Here is a 21,526-nt window from a genome sequence, read left to right on the forward strand (position 1 = left end):
ATGGTGGAAGTACAGATTACAAGCAGTGCTGTCATTTCATTTCCAGAATGTTGAACTGGAAGCCCAGCGCTGCCGTGGGGCTGAAATGGATGCCATGCTGGCAGAGAAAGAAAAGAAGTTAGCTGAAAGAGATGCTTATATCATCGATTTACAGATAGCGTGTGGATCAAGTGGTCCTGCCAATGAAATACTCTTGCCCAATGAAGAATTGAAGGTATATTAGCAGCTCAAATATGAAATCTCCATAGAGGTTTCAAGAAATCAGCGAATTCTGATGTATTTTACGGTGGATCCTTCTCTGAAGCACAAATCCTCTGCACTTACTAATGTGAATAAAAATTCTTTACTGATTATTTTCATTATGTTAGTAGATCTATATTTTTACTACTTTTACCTGTATCATTTATCTGTATTAGTATCAACTTCAGAAGCTGCTGACAAATTTCATTCAAATTAAAACCAAACCTGAATTTTGAGTTTAATGTTGCTTTAACTGAGGAAAGGGCTAGGAGGTGGCTTCATGATGATTGCTTTATCTTTTTGTTTTTAATTTGCATTCTAAAGAATCAGCTGGCTGTTAAAGAGTCATCACTGCAAAGCATGCAGATTCTAGTTCAGAACCTTACCAAGAAGGTTGGAGACAGTGAAGAAAAATGTAGCTTGTTCCAAGAAGAGATTGAGAGTCTTAAAAATATTCAGAGTAAAGAAAGAGAGCGTTTCCAAGGAAAAGAAGCTACATTTATGGAAAATGTAAGTAAACACATTGAGAAAATATTTACGTTCTTGAGTAGAAGAGGTGGTGAAAGAAGCTGCCGTTTGGGCTTAATCGATGGAAGCTTGCTAGAAATGAACATGATCATGCAGTCTTTCAGAAATTAGAAGTCTTGGACCAATGGTATCCAAAGAAGAGAGGTGAAGATCTGTGATATTAAAGAAAATGAATGGCAGTGTGCTTCTCATTTAAAGTCTGTTACTGTGGAATCGAGACAAATTTTATGTAAGTTGGAGGTTTATCTGCATGCAGTACAGACATCTGTAATACTGACTGATAATTAAATTTAATGTTAAGTGGAAGCAAAATTTAGACGTTAGATAGAACACATTCTCTTTCTGTACCTTTCAGTTAATTCAGTACACTTATACTATACCTTTGTGGACTGGTTTAATATTTCCTTTCGTTTGTTTTTAGGTACGTGTGTTTCAAAATATTATCCAGGAAAAGGAAAAGGAACTGGAAGTACAAAGAGAAAAGCATGAGCAGGAGCTCTTTAAATTAGCTGCTAAATCTGATGCAAGTGCTGACCTAGAGCACGTATGTTTCTTTGGAACTCAATAGCTTGCTTTGATTTAGTTAGACATGGGGATTTGGAATCGTGTAATTACTAACCTCTGTGGCACAGTTCAAATGTCTGGTTGGGAAAATAAAGATAAGTCTTTTTTCTTTCTCTTCTGAAAGTTCTAACTCCTTTATTGATTGCTTGATTTTTTTTTTTTTCTAGCTACTAAAGGCCTTGAAACAGAAGCTCCATGAAAAGGAAGAAGTCATGCTGGGAAGGACACAGGTGATCGATGTCTTGCAAAAAGAACTAGATGCCAAGGACCAGCAGTTGAAAGTAAGAATATGTGCACAACTAAACTTATCAGGTCAAATATAAGTTGCAAAAGCTTTTTGGGTGTGCACAAAAGACAATTTTTCATAACATATTTAGGCAGTACTCTGAGAGCCTTTTAAATATGCTAATAATGTTTTATGTGATTCTTCTGATGGAAAAAGCAATACCTTATCAAGATTCTTCCTGTTTGAGCACCTAGCATGAATTCTGATTATAGATTTTGAATGCTGCTGCTTCAGTTCAGTAATGTAGGAAGAAGAATGTTGCAGTCTCTCAGGCTTTTGGAACTCTGCTGAAACAGATACTTCATAGCCTGTGTGGGGCGCCAGGTCTAACATTTTAGCTGTATTATTTCCAACAAATTTTCCTCTTGCCAAGTGGACTGCCAGAATCAAAATCAGTAGTTACAACTATGTAGCAGGGTGGATAGTCCAGCTCAGGAAATTAAGATCTGTGGTAGGTTAAGCTTGTTTCATTTGTCCTTCTCATTTTTTTATGCCTCCTGTCATATGCAAGGGTTTGTCTTGGTTTTGGTTTTGCTTGGGTTTTTTTTTTTTGTTTGCTTTGGTTTTTGTTTTGGTTTTGTTTTGTTTTGTTTTCTTTTGGGCTAGGTGCATCTTACTACACTTGTGCTCTGCAAGAACTAATGGTACCTAGTGCTAGTGCATTGAGGGGATAGAAATGTACACCCTGAGGGGGGAAGGTTTGACTGACATGAATTTTAAAGCACTTTAAACTGTAATGGAATCTCAGCTTTAGTATTAAAATAGCAGGAAACCTTTCTTTATTTACATAAGCAGTTTTAACCATATTTTGGAAATGTTCCCTCTGCTGTTCTGCACAGCTTCTTCACTTGGACAGTTTCCTAGGTTCATGTACCATGACAGCAGGTTTTTTGAACAGCAGGTCTAATGAGAGAAGCCTACTCTGTTAAAGTGATCTGTAATCTTTTCTACCTCTGTATGTTTTAAAATAACTAATGTAGAGGCAGTAAAAGTAGAATAAGCACTAACAGAAAACTAATTTGCAACAAAACATTGTAAAAAAAGAACTAGATCAGTCTGTCAGCTTTAATTTTAATGGGTGTAGGTGACAACAGCTGTGTGGCATTGTAGTGAGCATTCTTAATCTTAGAGATCACTGTTAAAGATCTGCTTCCAGTTTTTGGGTTTTTCTTTTTATAGTCCATAGAACCAAACATTCTTTTTTAATTCATTTTCACCTATGGCAGGGGTTGCATTATAGTTTGCACTCAAATAATGATGCTGTTTCCTGAAGTCCTTAATTCTGTCTTGGAAAGTCAGAGCTGGGTAGCTTTTGTAGTAGAGACAGGTTACCAACAGTAGCACTGATTTCTGTATTCCTACATACATTGTAGATGTAATATTTCACAGTGGTGCTAAAAATACTTTGCATTAACATTAAAAGATTTTTTTTTACAGGAGATTAATGAAAACGTGAAACGTCTTCTGTCTGAAAAAGAAAACCTCCAGTCTAAACTGGATGCTGAGAAACATGTAATGAGAGCCCAGTTGAGAGACATGATGGAGAAACATGAGCTTGAAATGACAAAAGTTAAGGAGAAATATAATGCTGAACTGCATGAAATTCAAGAGAAACATGAAACTGAGCTGCAAGAGAAAGATCAGGCCCTGTTTCAGCTTAAGAAACAAGTGGCAGAATTAAGCGGTAGTGGACAGACTAACTCAAACGAAGTTAGAGATCTGGAGTCTATAACCAAAGAGAAGATGGAAGATTTAGAAGGTATTCTATTTAAACAGTTGTTATGTACGAAAGCTTCCCTTGCCCCATACTGTTATGTATTGTATGCCATTTTCATACCTCTTGCAGGCAGGACTACATTAAATTTGGTGGAGGAGTGATTGCCATGTTAATTAAGAGGTATCTATACGCAAATACTACAGTGATGGAGGTTATAGGAATACCAAGATAATCACATGAACTGTAAATTTCTCACTACATCTCTTACTGGTTTGTTTTTCTTTAAATGCAGTTGTCTTGTATGAGTGTATAACTTCCCGTTGCTAAAGGAACTAAGCACAAGTCTTGTAATAATTCTCTTCTAGAGTTTTAAATATTTTTTTTCTGTCTTGTTTCTTAGCACAAGTGAAATTGAAAACGGAAGAAGCAAGCAGATCTGAGGCAAAGTTTCTGAAAATGAAGGCTTGGTCTAAATCAAGAATTAAACAACTGGAGGATGAACTAAAAAATGTATGTGTAACATGTTTAATATTACCCACCTGTTTTAAACCTACTCTGCTGGAAGTTTTGTCTGAAAAAATAAAATATGGGCTAAACAGAATATTAAAATAATTTATTCAAAGTATCTATATATGAATAAATGCATAAAAATTGAATGGACATGAAGTGTTGATACAGGATGAATACAGGACAAAAAGTAGTACAAACTGGTGTTACCAGCATTCCGTAGTAAATTTGTTAGAGATTAGCTAGCTTATTGCACTTTCAAATACTAGAAAAACAGGTATTCTATATCTTACTAAAAATCAGAGGAAAAAGAAATGGCACTGACTTTTCTGTGTTTCTGGTGTTTTAGTGCATTGGAAAAACTCATAACTATTTTTTCTTCTAGTTTTCATCAAAGAACAATGATGTATCTGCCTTAAGCAATCGTGTCTCAGAATTAGAAATTGAAAATGAAGAACTCCAGTCAAAACTGCAATCATTATATGAAATCAGAACTCAAAATGGTAAAAAAAAATCTAATTTTCTTTTGCAGATGATTCAAAGTAAAGAGACAAAGATAGATGAATTTTCTCGTTTTTGTTTTCAAAGTATATCTTTGTTTTCAAACAGATTCTGCAGTAAGTTCATGCAACTTTGTCTTAAGTACCGTGTGTTGTTGTTGAGAGTTACAGCTCAGCTTTTCCTTCTGTAAATCTACCAGCACGTAATACTTGTTGCATTTTGGCCTAGGCAGAGTGTGTGTAAACTTCTCCAGTAAGTGGAAGAGGCACCTTCTTAGAAGGAGAATATATACAATAAACTTTTGAGCAGTGAGTTTCAAGTAAATTAATAATTTTCTCAAATATTTCTCTTTTGTAAAGTTTTGAGAGAGAATTTTTGCTTAGAACCTCAGTTTAGAGCTCTTTGAGAGATTTTTCTCTTTCACCTTGTGTTATTTTCTCTTACATCATTTCTGTAAATGAAAAATGGTTGAATTTTTAGTTCATCAGCTTAAATTGTTAGTAGGTTAGATTTAAAGCATTTAACAATGTTTAATAATCAAGAAGTCTGTTTTGTGGGTAGACGGACAACACAGCCCAACAGAGGTCTTCTAACTGAAATTAATTGTCATCTGAATTTTCATTTTGAATCTTTATTTGATTTATTGATTTTTCCTAGTTTTGTTTCCTAACGAGCGAAATTTATTCAATTCTTATAGAAGAATTGCTCGCTAAGCTGGAAGTCTATGAAGAGCAGCAGAGGAAATTGCAAGCTGATCTGGACCAAGTTACAAAAAGGGCAGCTTCACAGGTTATCTTTAAAATTTATTTGTATGAGTTACTGATTAACTAACAGTGCTAATTAGACTTTGAAAATTGTGTTAGCTGGATTTTGGAGCTAAAATTAATGTAGTGACATATGGAATTGTTGGTGTCAGTTGCTGTTCAGTTGGATAATAAGCTGACAGATTTTGAATTACTTGAAAAGATTGATTTCTACTTACTTTTCCATGTACCTCAAATTATGTTTTTCTAAGCAATTTATTATTTATTTAGTTACATTTAACATGAGTCATCAAAATGTAGCTGTTATTTTGTATAGAGTATGAGTAGCTTTCAGAAACGAGTAATAGCTGTAACCTTGACAAACGTGCCGGTCAGATAACAAAGAAAATTCTGCCAGAGGGCATTAGATTAACAGTACACATTAGTAACCTTGTACAGTCCTAACAGCGGAGCTGGTTTGAAATGATAAATTATATTTTGCTAAAAATTTAATATTTTTTCAAAATGTTGTGGAGCAGATGTGTGTGTGTGGGGTGTTTAAATTATTTTTTTTATTTTTTTATTCTGTTCATGGAAAGAAGTTGGTAGAGATTTGTTATCCCACATAAAGACAGTTGAATATTTTTTTACTTTGAAATGTTGCTAAGATGAAAATGGGCTACAAATGTTTTGGTTTAAAAAGCCATTTTTCATTTAAAAACATTGCAGATTAAAAGTGCAACTGGCAGTAGTATTTTTGGTATTTGACGAAATGGTGAGGCTTACTTTTTACGTAATCTACAGTAGCAATTACCATCACTTTAATCAGTTTTTATTTATGCAAAGTGGTGAATTATAATGTATTTTTTTCTCTGTGAATGGTTTGTCAACTTAAAATGCGGTTTATGTTTGCAGTGGGATTTGGTAAATATATTTTCATGCGCAATTTGTCTTTTTAGGCCAGTGAATCAGGTAGTGTGGATGAATTGCAGAGTCAGCTCCTGGAGTGGCAAGAGAACATACCAGAGTCAGAGGAGTCCCGTGATCAAGTCAGAGAAGAGAAATCTGCCATGGCCTTGAGAATGGCTCAGATTGAGGAGGAGAGAGAAGGTGAATTGGTTTATTTACGAGAGAATGATGATATTTATACATTATACATATATATTGTGTGTGTGCGCGCGCGCATCTGCTGTATTTCAGACTGAATTGATAGTGGACCAACATGACACATTTCTGCAGTAAGATTTATAGAGCTAGTGAAATTGCTTTAATTTGCAATTTCTGCTTTTTCCTATTTCCATGAATCTGTTTTTTCATATATTCATCTGTTTGCCACCTAAGGTGCTGCTCTGTAGGACTGGTTGAACTGACTTTGAAAGCTTATTGTCTGCATATGAATGATCAAGGATAAAACGTTCACCATTGAAATATTAAAGCTGCCTGCCTAGAACAACTGGTGAAGGTGTGGGGAACTATAATGTTGGTTTGAATTTGATGGATGAAGGTGGCGCTTTAGTAGAATGTATCTGAGACAGAGTTTCTCTTTAAATATAATTCATGAGAAACCTATCTTACAGTATTTATTAGTATGTTAGTAAGTGTCACTTGTACAGGTCAACTGAATAACATTAACTGGCGGTGGTTTGAAGCTGGTTAAAAATACTAAATCACCTACAGAAATAACATTTCAAATAATCTCAGGTGTTGTAGTTTTCTAAATTATTAATAAAACAGGTGATGAGAAAGTGAAGCCACTTCTACTAAGTCTTGTAAAAGTCTGGATAAATTTCAGGTAGTTTCCACTGCTTTTTGTTCCCCATGCCATCTAGTACTTTATTAGCATTTTTGTCTTGTTAGTCAACTGTGTGGGAATTAATTTCAAATTTTAACGTGCACAACCTACCGTCATAATCCAGTTAGTGAATTTGAGCCTTCTCCTTTTAATCTGCGATTGAATTATTTTTCATTTAAGTGATCAGTTTGTTTTAAGGATCAAGTCTCTACTTTTTGAGGGATTTACGCATGTAATGCTTTGGAATTGAAAGAGCATAATATTCCCTTCATTAAAACTACCTGTTACCTCATCTGTGGTGACTACAGATCCACATGCAATATTAATAACAGTTGTAAAATTTCATCTGCATCAGTCTGTGTTTAATTTTGCATTTTTTTTCCCCTTGGGATAAGCATGACCTTTCTGTTTCTTTTTTCCTGCCGTTACACCTGATGAGCACTCAGCGTCCCTTCCCCCTCCACTCCTACCCTACACTGCGATTTGGTCAGCCAGTGAGAACGTAGTTTCCCATCAGTTTTGTGCATGCAGGTTGCTGCAGCAATGGCAACTTGTAATGTGCTGTTGCTGATTTCTTCTGTTGTTGCCTCTTTTGAGGAAATTGCCAACAGTACCTTATAAGATTTTGCCATTGATGGTACGTGGGTTTTAGCAATATGTGTAACAAATGCTGGTTTTAACTTGACTTTTTTTTCTGCCTTGCAATACTTGTTTCTTCATTTAGATTAACCAAATCATCTTTCTGTCATTTTTCTTTGTAGTAACAGCTGACTCCATATTTATGATGTAAACTTATCTAGAGAAAAATTTCTTAGCTTGCTGCAAGTGGTTGTGACTAAGAATCAAATTAATGTTATTATTCTTAGTAGTACAGTTCAGTAGTATTTAATAAACCAAATTCCATCACATAAACTGCAGAACTTTGCATGCATTAATACTAGCTACCAATATTTTACGCACTATATAAACGCACTACTCATTCCATCAAAGTCTATGACAGTTTGCCATGGGTGGCGATTGTCTTCTTTGGGTTGAATGTGTGAGGAGCTGCAAAAGCGTCAAGGATGAAAGTATCAATTAAATTTATAGACTTTTATAGGCTTTTTTCTTCCTCAAACCACTAAAGATTGTGCTATTTAGTGGAAATAGTGACACAAGGAAATACAGGCACATAATGAAGAAAGGTCTTCTGGGAAGTTTTTCAGTTTTTACGTTACGTATAATTGCAAATGAAAAGCTCCTTAAGCAGATGTAAAGCATTAGAAAATGTATTTGCTTACTAATTGTTGTTAAAGCAATGCTGAATTTAACTGAAAGTATTTTAACACTTGCCTCAGTGTTCTAAATCGTTCTAAAGCTCCTGTTTCTATACTTTCATTTTTCATGTGGCAGTAGTAACTTAATTCTTTTTTTAAATTTCAAATACTTAGGAGCCTGAATATTTTGGGTTCATAAGGGACAGTGAGTTATTCGTTCTGATTATATTTAAAGACAGATTACCTCAATTTCAACTCACAAGAAATAGTTTTTTTTTTTTCTCCAAAGAAGGGTTTAAGTTCTTATCTTGAATAATGCTTGCCCCTTGAATCATTTCACTGGCTTCAATGACAGTTCTTGTAAACAGAGGTTTACATGTGATCAAAATTTGGCATTTATTTTTATGGTTTTGAAGAAGTACGTATAATGGGGGAAAAAAAAAGTAGAATTTATACTTGAAAATAAACAAAGGCATGTAAAATTAATGTTTATAAAGTGACAGTGCCTGAAGCTGAAGTGTGATTACAACCAGAAGTAAAATCCAATTTAGCAGTCCTACTTAAAAAAGAATTGATTTTTTCTTTAACTTTTTCACTCTAATCTTGTGTGGCAACATGTTAAGTCTGTAATTTTTAAATATTACAGGAAGAATTTAAATCTAGTAGGTGTTACAGAATTGTGTGTTAATGAAATTTTTGGTATAAGTAATCCTTGGACAACTCAGATGAAAGCTGAATATTCCTGGTAGGACTGAATCTCCTAATAAGTTCTGGTGTTTACCTCACAGATGCATCGTCATAAGTTCTCTGAATTTTGCACGCTGTGAGGACAACTGGGGATTGATGTGGTTAAATTGAAAGCTGAATTTGTAATTACCTGATTAACCTAATTTTTAATTTAAGTATGGAGCCACCTTTACTTTCATTTCTTTTCACTGGCTGTTCTGTTTTGTCTGCTTTGCATGAAACATCTATTTCCTGATCTGTTACCCCAAACATGTTTTGTCATATCACAAAACAGATGGGAATGTACTTTAAATGAAAAATAATTTCTAACAAGGAACAGGGTGCATACCTAAGCTTTCATATTCTGAATTTATTCAGTGTGTTTATTTACAATGGATTCTGTATTTGTCTTAAAAAGAATGGTATTATTAATTTACGATAAGATGGTTTGATGCCGGTTTGCAGTGTAACACATGCTTGTGACTTCCTCAAATTATCTGGCTTTGTAGCTCATACTAAAATTAAAGTGGAAAGGGACACATGCTGTTTTCATAAAAATGAATGTGATTGTTCAGATTATAAAGACCACAGCTGTTTCAGCTGATGCCTTTATCATACAGGTTAGGTATATTTTAACCTGGTAAATTGAAATGAGATGTAATTTGGCATTTTAATTGGTTGGCATTTTTTTTAGTATTGGCATAACCTTACCGTTTCCAATCTCCCATATAAAGTCCTCATTTAGAGCTGATGAAGAAATAAAGTTAGACTTCAGCTTGCTGCTTCTTAGTGAGATGCTCAGACTTTATTGTTACGTTCTACATAGTAATGTTGGAGGGAAATCACAAGGTGGATGCAATGGATTGCTTCTTTAATCTCGTTCCTGTCAGTCATTTATAGGGACTTCGGCCTGTCCCTGGTCTCTTTTTGTATAGTAGTGTCTGATATAAATGTGATTGCTTTCCTGTGGCACAAAACTGATTGAGGATGACTGGTTCTTTCCTGGCTGCTCTGATCCAGCCATGGTCTCAGGGCAACAGGAGCTGGAGGAGGAACTGACCACAGGTCAAGGAATGGGCAGGCTGCAGCAGGCAAGAAGAAAAACCAATCAGAGCAGCAGGAAGCTTCAGGTGGGTTAAAAGAGATAAAGGGTTTATTTTTAACTGTATGTTAATAAAAATATGGAAAGTACTGTTATGTATATGATGCTTTACACTTAAAAACTTTAAGGGCTTAAGAATGTAGATTGGTTATCTGAAAACTAAAAATTTAGTAAATTTAGTGTTGGTATATGTAGCCAGAAGAAATGAGATGAGAAATTCCAATGGCATCACACCTCTCTAATCCCTGAGTAATGAATTTACTTAATTTTACATTGAAAAATAATGAGCTTTCCTCTGGAGTAATTGACATGCTAGAAGTTCTGTACATGCGTAATATATTAAGATACATATGGTTTAAATACAATCTTTACAAACATCTTTGTTGGTGGAACTTTCCTGAATAAGTAGTAAGTTGTGTCAGTTCATTCAGGTGTACTTCCAGGTAGTTGGTGCTGTAACTTGCACAAAAAAAAAAAAGGATGATCTTTTGTAAGAAGAATTAGGACTACATTGTCACATTAACATACCATTGGAAGAATAATTTTGTTTAGTTAATGCCGATACTTTACCCAGAGATCCAGAGGACCCTATTAACTGTAGAGATGAGGGGACCAATTAAGGTATCTGAGTACAGTTATCTGTTGGCCTTTAGATGCCTGAGGGTGTCTTCAAAGGCCTGGCAGATACCGTATAAAACCTGGGGGAGACTTGGCTTTTTTGGAAATAGTAGCTGGAAGCACGGCGGATTACTCTATGGGATCTCTGTGGACACTATACTTACATTTGGGCACCTGAATAACTTTTGCTGAGTTTTAGGACTTTTAATTGAAACTACACCTTTAATAACAGAATATTTATTATACCTTTGTTTTGTTATTTTTTTAAATTAAACTTAATTCTCACATTTTGTGCATAGGAAGAATACAGCTTTGATAGAAAACAATGCTTTCAAGAATTGAACATCACCTTGGATAGCGCTGATTCGGCTGAAGGAGAAAATATGGGAGGTTGGTGGCCCGAGTACACTTCACCTAATGCAGGTGTGATAGCGACTAGACAGTTTATTAAAGCATGCACAGCATCTGCATTTTGTGTGTATTTTTGTTTTCAAATTCAACTAACAACCCATTTGTGGTGTATTCTAATTTTTGTTGAATTTTTTTGGCTTGTGTTTTCTTCCTTTTCATTTTAAAGCATGTGCGTGCTGAATGAACTGCCTAGTTTTGGTTCAGCGGTAGAATATAAATGTGACTAGAGACTAGAACTGGTTGAGCCGTGGTGCCCATGTAATATCTATGTGGCAAGATCATGTGTTTTTTTAAGTGTTGTTCCTGTGAATGTGTTTCCAATCTGTATAAATATTACATTGCAAAGCATAATTGCATTCCATTGCTGTATGCTTTAAATTTAAACATCAGATTCTTATTTTTTTTAATGCAGATGTTTTTATATTGGTGGTAGAGGCTACAAATACACCTTATTGTTAAAATAGAACAGGCTCACCTGCAAATTTTATTACAGGCCAGTTTATTTATTGATAACTGCTTAAGATCTGATCCTGCAAGTACACGATTAACTTGTGATTAAAGTAACATGAGGCACACTATTGATTGAGCCACAGTATTGTTTAGAATACTTCTGCCAGGTTTTCTTGAGTTCTTGAGCTATGCAACTTTATTTTGGTTTTTCAAGAGTTAAGGGTACTTTTGCCATCTAGTTCTTGGAAGTGCAAGCATTTCCACTGGAAATAGTTGAGATCTGGTTGTGTCCAGCGCTGGTGAGAATTGTGGATAAAAAGCTGAAACCATTTCTAGACTTCAGAAATTTTAGTAGACTTTTCTTGAAATAATTTTTTTTTTTACTTAAATAGGTTTACGGAGTGTGGTTGAAGAGTTGGAACTGGAAAGAAATCAACTGCAGGAACAAATTCTTTTTCTTGAAGAGCGTTGTCAGGATTTGGAAGATAGATTGCAGCTTCAAGGTAGAATGGAGGCTCTTCAGGTGAGCTATTGTTGTGTAAAATGTGGTGATAGAATGAATTTGTTCTCTGTATTCTTACAATCATAGTCTACAGTAAGACAAAAATGTCTGAAGCCTGCTTTATACTTCATAATTATGTTGGCAGAGAGTATGCGCATACTATGTTATGCTCTGAAGTTGAAGCCTGTCACTTCTGTTCAGCAAAAGTAAAAGTTATCACATGGAGAAACTTGTTTGAAAGTAAGCTTTGTTATTCGTTAACAAAGACATAGTAATGTGATTTTCAGTGTTCTTTGTAGGGGGCCTCTGTGAGAAGGTCCAGAATTAGGTTTTGTTGCTACTGACATAAGTCTCCCTGTTCTTGCATCCTTCAGGTTTCTTTTATATAAATGTGTGTGTGTGTGCATATTATTATTTTTACATATACACACATACACTTGTACAAAAGAAACTGTATAAATATATTTAAAATAATAGTTTTATATCTGTTTATATATATGCAATTTAAACCCTAGATATTAATTTGCCATATATTTATATTGTAAAGTTTTTAATAAGGGCACCAAAAGGAACAGTGAAGTAAATATTTATCAGGAAAGTTATTTTTAATATGGTCTGACTGGCAAGTTACTATGTTTCATAATTTGTAAACCTTATTTTCACTAAATGACACAACTGATCTCTTACTTAAACCAGGCATGGTGCATTATTCGTAGTTCTTTGTCTGTTAAGTTGCACATATATAAAAAAAGAAATTTATGTTTTTAAGATGAAAGACAACCTTATATTATTTTACTTGAGAATCTTGTAACAAAGCCTTTCAATACAGGTAACGTTTGGTGTAGATGAAGAAGGGCAGCTATTGAGGGCGGTTCAGGTGTGTTCTGCCTCCTCCAAAATGCTAGCTTACTTTCATTAGAGGTGACAAGTTTGCCATGTTTGTCCTCTTTGCTGTTGATTCTGGATATGTGTTCTGCTTTTGTTTTTTGGTTGCTGTCATAAGATTTTTTTTTTCTGATTTTATTTTCGAATTGGTGCAGTGGATGTGACTAGAGTAGGAGATTTGTACTGTGTTGAATGAAGCTTGCTTCCTTTTCCCCCCACAATCTCCATATGCAGGTTCTTGCATTTCTTCAACCTGAAAACATAGGCAAAAATTTTTGCAACTTTGGTACAGTCTTGAAACCAATGAGGAAAATATTTTTTCAAAGCAGTAGCTACCTCTGTTAAGATAAGTAAGCTGCCTTAACACAGTATGAGTGTGTGTGTTGTTTTTGGTATACAGCAATCATCCTTGAGTTCATGCTATCTTAGCATTGCTGAAGGAGGTATTTCTGAAAGGTGAGTAGCATCTGTTTGAACTAATATCATACTGGAACTTGTGATATTAGTGTTGTATTTTGCACTGATATCTGCTAAAGTGCTTGAATAACGGTCTGTGTTACCGTGTAGGATGTAAGTCTCCTGAAGTCAGGTTTTCGTGACTCCAGTCATCTTACGCTATTCTAGGTGTTTATATGTGATAATACTCTTCATTATTATTTTGTTGCAGAATGAAAATGAACGTTTGCAAACTCAACTCACCCAGTTACGCAACCAACAAACGCGAGATGCAGAAAAGCATCAAATTCTGATCTCTGGCTTGAATGAGCAGCTTAAAGGGTAAAATTATAACTCTGTACACAATTAGCTTTCTTGGCTTTAAGCTAAAACTTCTAATGAGATGTATAATTTCTTAAAACACTTGGAAAAGAGCTACTTGATTCCTGCTTCTGTTTGGAGTAATGTTATTTTTGTACTTAGAAGTTTAAATGGAAAGTGTAAAAATAATTATTCATAGTTCGGTGCTAATAAGTCTAGAAAACTTAAAGCAAGTTTTGTTTTTCAAGTTGTCTAAATGTGTATTTTCTTCTTAGTTTAAATGACAGAAATAGCTTCCTTGAAACTTCACTTGGAGAAAAAGAACAGAAACTGTTGAGCATGGTAGAAAAACTAGAACAAATTGAAAGTTTTAAGAAACTGCTTCAAGAAAAGGATCTTCTGAACAAAGAGCTTGGTGAAAAGTTTGTATATACTGAACAAAAGGTAAGTTAAGGTTATTGTTAAACAGTATTTAATTTATCAGAACTGGTGAGCATTAGCTATAACTTTCTATTTGTGTCACAGCAGCAGTATTGCAGTTTTCCCCATCTGCAATAGGGAAGTTTTAGCTCTGTTTCTTTACAGTTTGTTTTGCTTCATGTAATTGCTTAACTTTAAGTTGTATGTAAGGATTTCTTAGACCCAATACAGATCTTTGCATTAAAGTGTTTGTTTTACTGAGGTGATAAGTTATCCCTGTTTATTAATTTCAAGTATAAAATTCCACTGTTATGTAAACTCAATATTATAACTCTAACATCACAAGTTTAATACCGTTCTGTATATTTCTATCACACTGATTTTTATTTTTAATACTAAGCTGAATGAAACCTTAAAGAAGTGCAATGTATATGAAGTGGAGAACACTGAGCAGAAAACAGTCATCAGTGATCTAACAGAAAAGGTTGCTACACTGAAGGAAAAGGTAACTCATTAATATAAAGTAAGAGAAGAAATTTTACGTTCTTTTAATATGGCCCATTTAAACGTCAGCAAAATAACAGCATTGGCTGCTCAAGTATTTATACACTAAACTTTCTGTATGCTAGAACAGTCTAAAGAATAACATGGTTATCTTGTGACTGTACAGTTCGGTACAGATTGATTACTTTAGATACTCATTCTACATGTAGAGTGTAACTTCCATTCTCCCTCTAATATATGTTTTAAGTATTCTCGTAACATTATTTTCTTGATATTTAGACTCTGAAACAAGATGGCGTCGTAGAATCAATGCAGTTGGATCTGGACCAGACAAATGAAGAGCTTGACAAATTGAATACAAGCCATTTAGAGGAAAGATCTCAACTTATTCAAGATCTCCAGAAACGTGAAAGAGAAATAGATAATCTTAAAGAAGCTCTTGCAGAAAAAGACAGAGAGATGTCTGTCCTGTCTTTGAATATGACAGAATATTCTGAACAGGTTATCATTCTGAAGCAGCAAGTGCAATGCAAAGAGGAAGAAATACAAGTGATGGAAGAGGCTTTATCAAAGGCTGAAAGGGAAACTCATTTATTGAAAGAAGTACAAACAACTGGTGTAAGAGATGCAAGTGTGAAGCTATCTGTGCTTTCTGAGGAAGCTAATACAATGAAACTAGAGCTGGAAAGAGTTAGAGTTGAGAATGAAGCTAAAACCAAAGAAAATGAGGAATTAATAAGACAAAGCAGTGAGAACAGCATTACAATTAAGGATCTCCGTTCTGAAATCAAAGCCAACAGTGTTGCATACCATAACAAACTTGCGGAGTGTGAGTCACAAATTACTTTGCTGAAAGAACAAATCAGTAAATCATCTGAAAAGCTACAAGAAGCTGAGGATAAACAGAGAAAAGAAACTGAGTATTTGAAATCTCAGCTTGAGGAAAACAATACTCTAAAGGAAAAATGGAACAGTTTGCTTAAAGAGAAAGAGAGTAAAGCACGGACGCTTGAAAATGAGTTAAAATCAATTAAAGATTTATACAACAAACTGGTTTTGGAAACTGCTAAAAAAGATGAAGAGTTGGCTGAGTTATCTAGGAAGCTTATAGAACATACTGAACACCAGGAAACAATTAAAAAAGAATTACAGGAGAGACAGGAGTTCATTATTTCATTAGAGCAGAAGCTTGGGGTTTTGGAGCAGCAAAATGAAGAAACTAAACTTAAATTAACTGGAGATCTGAAAGCCAAAGAGACATGTTGCAAAGAACTTAATAACCAATTAAATGAAATACATAAACAAATTAACAAGATGGATATAGAGACACGGGAGAAAGCTTCAGCTAATCAGCAGTTGCAGGCAGAACTTGAAGGGAAAGAAGAAAAATTGGCAGAGCAAATGAAAGCAAATGAATGTCTGAAAAAAAGTATAGATATGGTGGAAAAAGAGAAGGAACAGCTAATCAGTGAAAAGGAGTATTTGTCCAAACTGCTGGATGTAAAAGAGTGTGAATTGTTAAAGAAAATCCAGGCTCTAGCAGAAATAGAGAATAAGTTATCTGTTAGCACTGCTGAGTATGAAAAAACTCTTTCGGTACTAAATTGTGATAAAAACACTCTGGCAAAAGAGTTTGAACAACTTTCAATACTTGCTGAGCAAAAACAAAATTCAGTTGCAGAACAGCTGCAAGAGAAAACAAAGGAATGTAATGTGTTAGCCGATCAGTTGTTTGAAAGCAAGGAACAGACACAACAGTTGCACGAACAAATGCAATCACTTCTCATTCAGCTGAAGGATACTAGAGATAAAGGAATAAAGAAAGAAGAAATGTTAAATAATAAGTTATCTGAATGCAGTAGCCTAATCCAAGAACTCAGCCTTAGTAAGGAAAAGAATTTACTACTGCAGGAACAAATTCAAAGCGTAACTTTGGATTTTGAAGCTGCGAACAGGTCTCTAGAAGAGAAAGCCCTTCAAAATGATTCATTTTGTAAGGCAGTAGAAGAGAGTAAGCTTTATATTGTAGAGTTGCAAGATGAAATAAAAAATCTTAAAGATGAAAAAACAAAGTTATCTCAGTTGGTAGAGGAGAGAGACCTGACTGTAAAAAGTCAGGGTTCAGAACTTGAGAAGTTCCATAGGCAAGTTTCTGAAAAAATGGAAGAAACGGCAGTGTTAAATAGTCAGCTGCAGCAGCTGAGCCAAGAAGTGCATGTGCTTAAGCGTGATAAGGAGGACTTTTCAAGCTTATTGAGCAAGAAGTCACATGAATGTGAAGTTCTTCAATCACAGTTGGTACAGCAACAGTCTGAAATTACTTTAGCAAGGCAACAAGCACATACAGCAGCTCTAGAAAATGAAAAATTGAAAGTAGACATTGAAACAGTTAAAGTTATGGAAATGAAGAAGTCAGATGAAGTAGCTGCTTTAACTTCACACTTGTCCCAACAGAGCCATAATATCTTAGCTCTGAAGGACCAAATTGATGGCCTCTTGATTGAAAAAGAAAACTTAAAAATTGTCTTTGAAGAAAAAGAAACTCTCCTTTCTGAAAAGGAGGCTTTGATTCAACAATTGAAAAACAGTAAAATGGCAGGAGAAGGGCAATATATGCAAATCATTTCAGATCTGCAAAACCAAATACAAGCCCTAGGTTTTGAGAGCAGCCAGCTTAGACATGCAATGCAGGAAAAAGAAAATGAATTTAAGAGGCAAGCCCAAGAATTAAAGTTACTAAAAGATAAATCTGAAGAGTCTGATGTACTTAGGGTTCAACTGTCTGAGAATATGGAGGTTATTTCTGACCTTCAGTATCAGCTTAGAAATGTGACAGAAAAGTCATCCCAGTTGAATGATTCAATTATACAGAAGGATAAATCTTTAAAACAGAAGTTAGATGAATGCATCAGTTTGGAAGCACAGCTTTCTGAGGTACAGGAATCTTCTGTTTTGCAGCAGAATCAGTTGGAGCTTTTAGCCTCTGAAGCAGAACAATTAAAAGTACTTGTTTCAGAAAAAGAATTAACTATCAACAATATTTCATTATCTAGTGAGAATTTAAAGACACAACTTCAAGAGAAAGAAAATGAATGTGAGATCTTAAAGAAACAGTTGATAGAGCTGGAGGAAGCAAAAGTGAATTTACAAAAAGAAATACAACATCAGAAGAATGTAATAATTGAGATAGAGCAGTCCTTATCAGAAAAGACGTCATCTCTTATGGAGAATCGAAGTCTCCTCAAAACTCTGGAGGAGAAAGCAAGGAAAGATGAAGAGAAGACAAATTTAATTTCTCAGCTCAATGTTCAGGTACATGAACTAACTCAAGAACTACAGAAATCTAAAGAACTAGCCCATGAGAAAGAAAATGCCTTTTTATCTCTTCAGGAGAAAATTGAAACACAGTATGAACTAAGGACTGAGTTGAATGCAGCTCTTGGGAAAAAAGAAGAAATTATTGCTGGACTGCTTAGTTCTTTAAAGGAGAAAGATACTAGTATACAGTTGGCCGATAGCAATGTTAATGTTCTTTCTAGTGAGATTGAGGTTCTCAGAGAAAAATTAGTGATAAGTGATACAGCCATGGAAAACCTTACTAAGGAAATTAAGGAAAAGAACAAGAAGCTTGATGTTAATCAGAAGAAAATTGATTCTTTGACAATTGAACTTGATTCTCTAAAAAGTGAACACCAGAAAGCACTAGACCAAATAAGTACATGGCAAGAAGAATTACAGCAAAAAGAACTGGCTGTGGAGCGTCTGTGTGTGAAGTGCACTGAACAGGCAGATAACATAGCGTGTTTGAAGTTAGAGTTAAACAGTGTGAATTCCAAATCATCTCAAGACTGCCATGACAATGTGCTTTTAATAGATAGTCTGCAGTGCCAGGTAGAGTCTTTGGAGAAAGAAAAAAGCCAGTTGCAAGAAGATGCTGATAGACTGATGGCTGAAAATGCACAGCTGACTGCATCCCAAAATAATTTGCAAAAGAAATTGGAAGACCTCCAAGAAATCAATGAAAAATTAGAAACGAGTGAGAATTATTCAAGAATGCAGATAGATGCTGTCAAACTGCAGATGAAGACTGAAAATGAGAAGTTACAGATGCAGGTTAGTGCGAAGGGTGAAGAACTTTCTAAATTAGAACTTAAATTTGAAACTCTAGAACAGAGTCTACTTGAGTCAGAAAACAAATGGGTGACAGAACTTGATAGGGCAACTTTACAAAATAGTAATCTTACTGAGCAATTGAGCAGTTTAGAAAGTGAAATGAAATCAAAGGATAGCAAAATCCAGTCTTTACAGCAAGAGCTGGATATTTTAAAAGAGGAGTTAACTCAAAGCTTATCTGCATTACTTAGTAGTAGGCTTTTCTGTAAAGAAAAGAAGGCACAGACTTCAGATTCTGAACTGCAGCTAACTGATAGTAAAATTCAGTTGGAAAAATTCTCCACTCTGATAAAAACTATTTTGAGCAAAGAAACAGAAGGAGAACAATTGCAACTGGTGCTTTTAGAAAAACAGAAAGAAATAGACACCATGAAAGATGAATTAAAAAGTATGCATTTGCTTGAGAAGCAGAAGGAGTTGCTGCAGAATGATTTTGCAACAATGAAGGGCAAATACAAATCTGAAGTTGAATGTCTGTCAAAAGAAATAGTTGCAGTGAAGGAAACATTATATAAACAGCAGTCTCTCTTGCAAGAAAGAGAGGAGTCTTTTGCAGAAATAAATAAGCAGGTTGAATTTCTTCAAGACAAGATAAATAAATCAGAAGAAATAGTAAGAACCAGTCAAGAAAAACTGCACATTGAAGGTAAAAAAGTAGCAAGTCTCCTTGAAGAAATGGGAAAAAAAGATCAACTCATTGAAAACTTAACTTCCCAGTTAAATCAGCAGAAGGATTTAGTTTCTGGTCTAAGCCAGCAACTGAAAGAAAAAGACTGTTCTGTTACCCAGATCATGGAATCACTGTCTAATGAAATGCTGAATTTTTCAGAAGAGAGAAATATATTAAATACCAAACTGCAAGACCTTGAAGCTGTTCATAATAGTTCTGTAGGAGAGCTAAACCGCACATTGAAGGAACTTGAGGATTGTAAGAAAGAACTGGAACATAGTCGCATTACATTAAGCAGTAGAGAAGCTGTGTTTAAAGACTTAATGCATGAAAAAGAGGAGTTGCAGTTTAATCTAGAGAAAATGGGCAAGGAAAAAGAGAATCTGAAAAAGAAACTTCAAGCAGCACTGATAATAAGAAGAGATCTAATGCAAAAAGTTGGAAAACTAGAGAAGAGTGGACAGGAAGAAATAGAAAAAGAGCAAAAAAAGGCAGAAGAGCTGTTGAAGAAAGTTAATGAGTTAACAGACAAGCTGAAACTAGTTGAACTACAAAATAAAGATTTTGAGTCTCATCTTGAAACTTTGAAGCAACAACTTTTAGAAAAGGATGCCAAAATAAGTGATTTGACTGAAGTTCTGTCTTCAAAAGCTTCTTATGTAGAGGAACTAAAGGACAATATTGCAGAACTAAATGATATCCTTGTTGAAAAACAAAATATATGTGAGCAGAACCTAAAATCTTTAGAGAAAAACAACTGCATGCTTGCCTACATGCAGTCTGTGCTTGATGAAAAAGTAAGTGCATATGAAGAGGAACATTCTCAGCTGCTCTTAACTCTTGAAAGGGTGAAGTCTGAAGTTAAGAAGAAAGAAGAACTGTTGAAAAATTCCAGTTCAGGTGGGCCTGGTTCAAGTGCTGGGGACAGGAAGAAGTGTCTGGACACCGACAATGACATTAATATAATGAATCAGTTGAAAAAAGAAAAAGAAACGTTACAGAGGGAGCTTTTGGTCAAGAAAGAAGATATTAAAAGATTTCAGAAAGAAAGAGAAGAACACACTAAACTTGCAGCAGATTTTGATGAACAGAAAAACCACCTTGAGAAACTCAAACAAGAACATAAAGCACTCTGGGAAGTTCTTCAAACAAAATGTAAAGAACTTGACTTTAATCAGTTAGACAAGTACCCTCTGGGGAAAGAGCTGGCTTCACCTAAGGAAGTGCTGGGGGAAGAAGCAGCTAACCTAAGGAATTCAGAATCAGACAAACCAAGAAGCAAGGTCCAGGTTGCATCCTTAGAAGAGTCAGAAAACATAATTGCTTCAGTGGCAAGTAAAGACACTGAGTTAAAAGAATTAAGAAGTAATTATGCAAAACTTCAGGAAGAAACAGAAGTGTTGAAGAAAGAGTTGAGAAAAATATCAGTTGAATTTGGTGATGAAAGAGAAGAAACAGTCAGCTTAAACCCTTTGAGACAGCAGGAGCAGTACCAGGAGCAATGTAAGAACAGCTTCCTGGAGGACATAAAGCAGATACAGAGAAAGCTGAAAGCATATAAGGCTGAAGCTACAGACATTAAGACAGCATTTGAATGTGTGAATAATGAGAAAGAAACACTTGTTAAAAAAAGCGAAGAGGATTACAAGATGAGCCAGGAGAAACTGCAGAGATTGAGAACTGAAGCTATGGAGGAGGTTGCAGAAAAGAATGATGAAATAGAAGCACTGCGTTGTTCACTTAGGGATTTCAAAGATAAACATGATCTGGAAAAGGTATTATTGAATGAAGCTATAAAAAACTGCCAAGAAGAAGCCCACCATTACAAAACAGCATTTGAAGAAATGAAGAGTGAAAAAGAGAAATTTCTCAGTTGTTTAGAAAAGTCTGATTTGGAACTAATTAGTATGAAAAAAGAGGTACAACATTTCAGTGAAGAAAACAAAAAACTTCTGACAGAGCTAGACATGCTACGTGAGAAGGCTGAGATGAGTAGACCAGTGGTGTCATGCAAAGACCTTAAGGAAGAAAATGATACTGAAAAAGAATTGGGAGAGGTTTGTTCAGAAAGTAATTCCCTTCAAGAAAAGTTACAAGGTAAAGGCACCTGTTTTCAACTATCAGAGACTGATTACTCCAGGAAAACTAAACTGAAAGAAAAAACAGAATGTCAAA

General features: G+C 34.9%; 1 protein-coding gene across 1 annotated transcript in view; it reads left to right on the forward strand.

Annotated features, from left to right (window-relative positions):
* LOC104543580 (golgin subfamily B member 1-like) overlaps positions 1–21,526 on the forward strand; it is a gene marked incomplete at its 5' end in the record, with an annotated part of 25,611 nt that continues 4,085 nt past the window's right edge. The window contains 17 exons of the mRNA XM_010188225.1: positions 1–214; positions 565–750; positions 1,190–1,312; positions 1,500–1,613; positions 3,056–3,377; positions 3,736–3,761; positions 4,228–4,345; positions 5,041–5,132; positions 6,046–6,196; positions 9,881–9,990; positions 10,880–10,970; positions 11,834–11,964; positions 13,496–13,605; positions 13,860–14,028; positions 14,405–14,509; positions 14,788–15,900; positions 16,033–21,408. Of these exons, the coding sequence (XP_010186527.1) occupies positions 1–214; positions 565–750; positions 1,190–1,312; positions 1,500–1,613; positions 3,056–3,377; positions 3,736–3,761; positions 4,228–4,345; positions 5,041–5,132; positions 6,046–6,196; positions 9,881–9,990; positions 10,880–10,970; positions 11,834–11,964; positions 13,496–13,605; positions 13,860–14,028; positions 14,405–14,509; positions 14,788–15,900; positions 16,033–21,408 (8,551 nt within the window). The remainder of the gene's footprint in view (positions 215–564; positions 751–1,189; positions 1,313–1,499; positions 1,614–3,055; positions 3,378–3,735; positions 3,762–4,227; positions 4,346–5,040; positions 5,133–6,045; positions 6,197–9,880; positions 9,991–10,879; positions 10,971–11,833; positions 11,965–13,495; positions 13,606–13,859; positions 14,029–14,404; positions 14,510–14,787; positions 15,901–16,032; positions 21,409–21,526) is intronic.

This window comes from Mesitornis unicolor, unplaced genomic scaffold, assembly GCF_000695765.1.
Source record: "Mesitornis unicolor isolate BGI_N332 unplaced genomic scaffold, ASM69576v1 scaffold9907, whole genome shotgun sequence".
Lineage (NCBI taxonomy): Eukaryota > Metazoa > Chordata > Aves > Mesitornithiformes > Mesitornithidae > Mesitornis > Mesitornis unicolor.